Below are 6,000 nucleotides of genomic sequence, written 5' to 3' on the forward strand. Positions count from 1 at the left end.
CCCGGCCCGTGGGCCTGCTCAGGCCCCGATCTGTCTCTGAAGCAGATTCAGAGAACAAGTTAATGTAGGAATACACTAACATGGTATTCCCTGACCTTACAGGGTTCACAGTCTGCAGAGGTGGAGAAGAGCCAAAGGAGAGGGAAATTGGGAGAAAGAGATGACAGAAGGAGAACTTATGGGACTGAGAAAAAAAATTTCAAGGAAGTATCCATGGTTAGAAGATAAACAATAAGGTGTCAAACCTAGATATGTGGTTACAAAAACCATGAAAGCCTAGGATGGGGGAGAAATGGGGCACATGACTGGTGGTTCTCTGTTCTGGTCCCATGGTGCCTCTCCCAGGGGCACAGAGATACAGCTGCAGGCATCTCAGGGACCCTGGCCTATTTCTGGGTCCCAGCACCCCTTTCGGATGGTGCATGCAGGCATCAACTCTGGCCCCTGTGAGACCCATGCTCACGTGAGTGCCCTCTCACACCCTCCCCAACCACCCTCCACCTTCCCCTCACCCCATGCAGCCTGGTTAGTGCAAAAGCGGTCACCCAGAGGCCCCTCAATGCCCACACCCAAGAAAAAAAGCAGTCAGAGAAATGTAATGCAATGGTGCGTTTACCTTCCAGAGCTGGGGTGAGACAACCAGTTGCTTGATAAGCTAAGCAAAAACAGCAAATGGAATCATTAGGCCAAAAAAGCAAGGAGAGGAGGAGGAGAAATCAACAACAGTCCGCAAAGTATTAATCGGCCACCATCTGGGGCCCAGGGGCTTTTCTATTAAAAGGGACCAGCTGTCTTAGTTGGCCAGCTCCAGTTAGCAAGTGGCCTCACCACCCGACACAATGTATCTGAAACCAAGAGCTCGTTAAATGCAACAGAGTCCGGGGAAATGGTTAGGCAGGAAGGAGGCCCCCAGGGGCTGAGCTTTGAGAAAGGTGTGTCCCAGGTCCTTGAATCACTTGTAGCTTCCTGGCACGTTTCCCCACTCCACAGCACGCCAGCTTGGGGGCAGCTCCTGCTTCAACCCCCCGCCTTTATGGGGAGAAGAGCCCCCGTTCCTGGAAATCCCCTCACAGGCGGGGAAGGAGACAGGTGGCTTGGAGAACACCCATTAACATGTTAAAGTATGGTTAAACAGACCACGCAAGGCAAACCAGCTGGGAGTGTGAAGAACAGGAGAAGAACAAAGCAGTTAATTCAACAGGAGCCAGGAGGCACCCAGTTCGGTCAGACCAGCCCAAGGCCCTTTACACTTAGAGGCCCTGATCATCCCTCCTGCCCTGGGGCAGCTGAAAGCGGACACCAGCTAGGGGCTGTGTAGGCCACTGGGGGGTGAGGACTCACACAGAGCTGCCCCTTAGTGGAGATCCAGCCCACTTGACATGAGTCAACTTTTGCCTCTGCCTCCAGTTTTCCTAACAGAAATATCTCCAGTGGAGTCTAGGGCCACGATCTCCCACGGCTCTCTGGGAGATCTCAGGGGCCACCCAACCACACTCACTCCCTTCAGTCTGTCCCCACCATAAGAATAGGTCTCCCTTCGTTATCAGCAGTCCAGTCTGCTCAATGGAACTCTGTCTGCATCTCTGACCACTGACAGCCTGTATCTTTATAAACAAAAAAAACCAAACTCATCCTCTACCCCAAAACATGGCTTCCACTCCAGGGCTCCTGGGTTTGTGGATACTACCAGCACTCTCCTGAAGCTGTAAATCCGCCATCTTGGACTCCTCCTCCTCTCTCCCGAGTCCAGTTAGTCCATAATTCTAGGCCCTTCTTTCTCCTTTTCTATTCCTGCTGCTGTGTTCTGATCTAGACCCTCGTGCCTCCATATTGGATGAGCACACAATCCCCTTCTCCTTCACCCGTCATCACACCACCTCTCTGGAAAAAAAAAAAGCTACAATCCCCCCACTGTGTATTATATTGAGTCTCAACTCCTTGACTGGGCACTTAAGGCCCTCCCTCACCTACTCGCACCCCATCACACACGGTTCTCTACTTCCCAATACTCAGGTTCCACTGTAACCAGACCTGTCGCCTAACTGGCATGGACAGGTCCATTCCTGGCCTCTGAGACTTCACTTTTGTCCTCTCTGCTCAGAAAGCCCTCCCTCTTTCCTTCTGCTCATCTAAATCCTGCCTACCCAGCCTTCAAACCTAGCTCTTGTAGCTTCTGTAGCTCTTGGCACAGTGCTAGGCATACTGTGGGTCTTCAACCTCTGTTTTATGGAAGAAAGAGCGAGAAAGAGGGAGGAGGAGGGAGGGAGAGAAGGGAAGTATTTCTTTCAGTCTGGAAGGGTCCTGCCCCCCAGAGGGAGCTGCTGCTCCAGAATGCAGCTGCCTTTGCTCACAGCTTCAAAAACCCTCTGGAGGCCAAGAGGGCACATCTCCCATGGTTTCAAGGCACTAGCCAACTCCATCCTTTCCTGACCTTTGCCTTTCTCCTCAGAGTGGAGAGATTTCTCCTTTGTTGGGTCTGGATTTCTTTCCTAGGATGGAGAGGGAGAGAATCAGCTCTCTAATTCAGACAGAAAACGATAGGTTCCACCTGCCAGTGGGCAAGGGTCTGAACTGTGATAGTGACCCCATCCTGGCTCTCTCTAGGGCGGGTTGTGACGCTCTGCTCCCTGGCTCCATCATCCTGCTTTCTCTAGGCCTCACCCTTACCTAATTAGCCATGTCAGGAGGAGTCCTGGGCTGTGGAGGCACCTTGTCTTCAGAAGGTGCCTGTGCGCTGCTGACTGGGCCAGAGGAAGGTTCAGGGCTCTCACCCAGGAAGGGAACTCCCCATTTACTGACTGTGAGTGGGTCAGAATTAGAGGCATCAAATGTTGGGGTAGAAAGGCTAAAAGAGTTCTTAATGATACCTTCATTTTATAGAATGGAAATTCAGGGCCCAGGAAGGAAAGGTCTCTTCATAAAGGAGAAAAGTAGGCCTGGGGGGAGAGGGGGCAGCAGCGTGGGGGACCAGGACTGGCCCTGGAAGCTGGGGCCTCCCATTCTTCCTGGCTTTCATATATTCTGGGACATAAAAGGCCCTCAGAAAGTCCTGGCCTGTTGCCTCAGTTTCCCTGAAAGCCCTAGACAACCTGCCTGACCCAAGCAGAACAGAAGAGGTGTCACAAAGCTATAGCAAATATCATGGGCTCTGCTGCTCCTCCGAGCCCACTTGGACCAGAGTGTCCAAGAAATGAGTGGTCAGAGATTTCTGGAACTTCTAAGTGTCCCTTGGAAGCGAGTTAGTAATAACTGCAACCACCCGACTGTGGTTCCTTAACCTACTCTAGCTTACCCATGCCCCACCTTCCTATAGGGGTGAGGTCCTAGAGGCTGGATGCCCTAGGAGGGAGGGCCTACAGTTTGGGGGGATTACTTGCATGTTGAACCTCTGACCCCAGGGGTACTGGAAATATCCTTGAGCTGGCTATGGACTGGAAATCCCTCCAGGGTTGGAGGAAGGAAAGGTATGCACAGGAAGACAGGTTCTAGACCTGGGCCAAGGCTTCTGGTGGCCTGGCTCACAGCCCAGCTGTCCATCAGCTCCCAGGGACAGCCTACCCTCCCAAGGTCCCATGAGAATGATGACTCTGTGATAGCTGTGTATCAAGGTAGACCCGAAAACACTGAAGTCAAGAGTGAGTGGGACGGAACCTGCCTCCTGATCAGAATTCTTGGATAGTCAGGGCTCATCTAGGCTGGAGCCAGGCAAAGTCCTGGACTAGCCAGGACTGGCAAAGTCCTCAAGGGACCCTCTTTCTCCTCCATCTCTTGGGCCCTCTTCCCACACCCACAGGCAGTCAGGTTGCTCTGAGAGACAGAAGACTATATGGTTGCCTGCTCTAACACAGGAATCAGGCCTTGATAGACAGCTGTGAACTGCCTCCGCCCCAAGTACCCAACACAGCCCCATTCACTTTCACAGTCTCCCCTCTTTGGCCAGAGGTTTTTCCAGAGGTAAGAGAAACCTAGCCTTCTTTGTCTCTCAGGACTGGGGGCGGGGCGGGGGTCTGTGGCCAGGTGGCAGAGGCAAAACCACAGCCCACAGTCCTGGGCTAGAAAACCCTCTCTCCCACTGCCCCAGCCCTGCCCCTCCAAACACTTGATGAAAAGAGTCTCCATTTAAGAACATTCTCACTTAGGTCCAAAGGGACTGAAGCCAGACATTTCTAATCCACTTGCAGTTCTCAGGCTGACACACTGCTTTGCACTCATCACATGTGCAATTGTATCTACCATACAACTTCTCAGGCGGCAGCTGGAGAGTGGACATGTGTCCACTCTCCAGCCTTTTTCCTAACAGCCCAGATCCCCTGCCCTCCCAGTTCTGCCTGGTTTTCAAGCCACCCCAATGCTGTCTCTGAGAAGGGCCCTGCTTCCCGCTTCTCCTTGTTCCACTGGTATTGACAAAGGCCAGACACAGGAGGCAAAGCCCAGACAAATCACTGTGACAAGTGTGAGACGAGCGTGAGGCTCCTGGAAGGCAGTCAGCTTCACCATGGACTGGAGTAAATATACAAATGTCATGCCAGTTTTTCCATAGAGCCAGTGGCTAGGAGGAAGGGGCATTCTTTCTGGCAGCCAGGGACCTTGTTGAGTCTGACTCAATCACTAACACCAGCCCTCAGCCCTGTCCCAGACATGTGACACCATTTGACGAGTTTTATGCAGAAACCGGTTCCGGTTACATATGAACTTTTCCAACTCCAAGGTCAACAGAACTCAGCCAATTCACGAGGAAGTGCCTGGGACTTTTCCTGAATGTCCTTGATGCCTGTTTTTGTGCTGTTTTAAGAACAGAGGACAAGAAGTCTCCAGACAGCTTCTCAGAGGACTGGCTGCTTTCTGTGTGACCTACGGTAAGACAAGTTCTGGGGCTGTGACACAACCACTAACCTAATAGCCAACCATCACAATTCCCTTTGGAATAGACTCCAGAGTTGGAGGGAAACGAAGCTGTCCAGAGGGGACAGGAAGTGTCCGTCTCCATGGTAATGAATGTGTTCCTGTGTGTCTGGGTGCCTTTGAGTGCCAAAATGCCCCTCTATTGTCTGCAAGTCTTTACACGGGTGGGTAGCCTAGCTCCCAAAACAAAGCATCCACACCTCTTTAATTCTTGAAAGAGAAGTAAAGGGCTCATCATTTCGGTCCCTTCCCTTGGCATCCCAGTCCCCCAGACTGGTCAGGGAAACTGGCTTCCTCAGAGTCACAAGCTCTGAATCTTCAGGCCGGGCCGACCAGCACCTCGAGCAACGCCTTCACCTCACCAGCTCCCACCGAGATCCCAGGGAAGACCAAAGTCCTGGGCCCAGGGGAAGACCCTTCTCTAAAGAGTTTATTTTTTCCGCTGAATCCGGAGCGAAGCAGCCCCCTTCAGGGCAGTGCCCCTAGCGACCCCCACCTCCCCCTCTCCCCTGCCCACCCCCGAGAATGTTCTCCCCCTCCCTTCCAGCCGGCAGGAATGTCAGCCTCTCTGGCTTTCCTTATCGTGAGCTGTGGAATCCGAGGCCCGGGAGTAGCTGAGCGAGGGGCGAGAGTGAGGTAGGGGAGATAAGGAGAGCGTTCAGGCCCCTGTGAAAACACCCCAAAGGAGGGCCTTCCTCGTCCCCAGAGCCTCGCATTGCCGGAGGCTAGAGGCCCACGGGCCATGAGAGGTCAGGGGAGCCGTGAGGGGCCGTGAGGGCCGGTCCGGCCTGACCATTTCCCCAGGCCTCGGGCCAGCGCTCCAGGGGCCCATCCGAAGGCCTCCGCCCTCCCCACACGCCGCCCCGGCCCGACCAGGCCCCCAGGGCGCGACTCACCTCGTCTCGGGCCGCACGCTGAGCAGGTAGCTGCGGCTGGCGGGGCTGGGGATCCACATGGGCCCGTCGTCCTCGCCGTCGCCCCCCGCCCCGGACCGTCCGCCCGAGCCCCAGCCGCGGCCGGGGGCCCTCCGTGACCCCATGCTGCTGCCGGCCCGCGCCCGCCGCCGGCCCCTGCCCTTTCTCCAGGCCCCCGCCCGCC

The 6,000-nt window shown here is 54.5% G+C and overlaps 1 protein-coding gene across 1 annotated transcript in view; it reads right to left on the reverse strand.

Annotated features, from left to right (window-relative positions):
* The window catches only part of ALPK3 (alpha kinase 3), a 46,284-nt gene extending 40,343 nt beyond the window's left edge, over positions 1–5,941 (reverse strand). Inside the window, exon 1 of the mRNA XM_024766477.1 lies at positions 5,799–5,941. Within this exon, the coding sequence (XP_024622245.1) occupies positions 5,799–5,941 (143 nt within the window). The remainder of the gene's footprint in view (positions 1–5,798) is intronic.
* Positions 5,942–6,000: the final 59 nt, after the last annotated feature.

Source organism: Neophocaena asiaeorientalis, unplaced genomic scaffold (assembly GCF_003031525.2).
Source record: "Neophocaena asiaeorientalis asiaeorientalis breed wild unplaced genomic scaffold, Neophocaena_asiaeorientalis_V1.1 scaffold346, whole genome shotgun sequence".
NCBI lineage: Eukaryota > Metazoa > Chordata > Mammalia > Artiodactyla > Phocoenidae > Neophocaena > Neophocaena asiaeorientalis.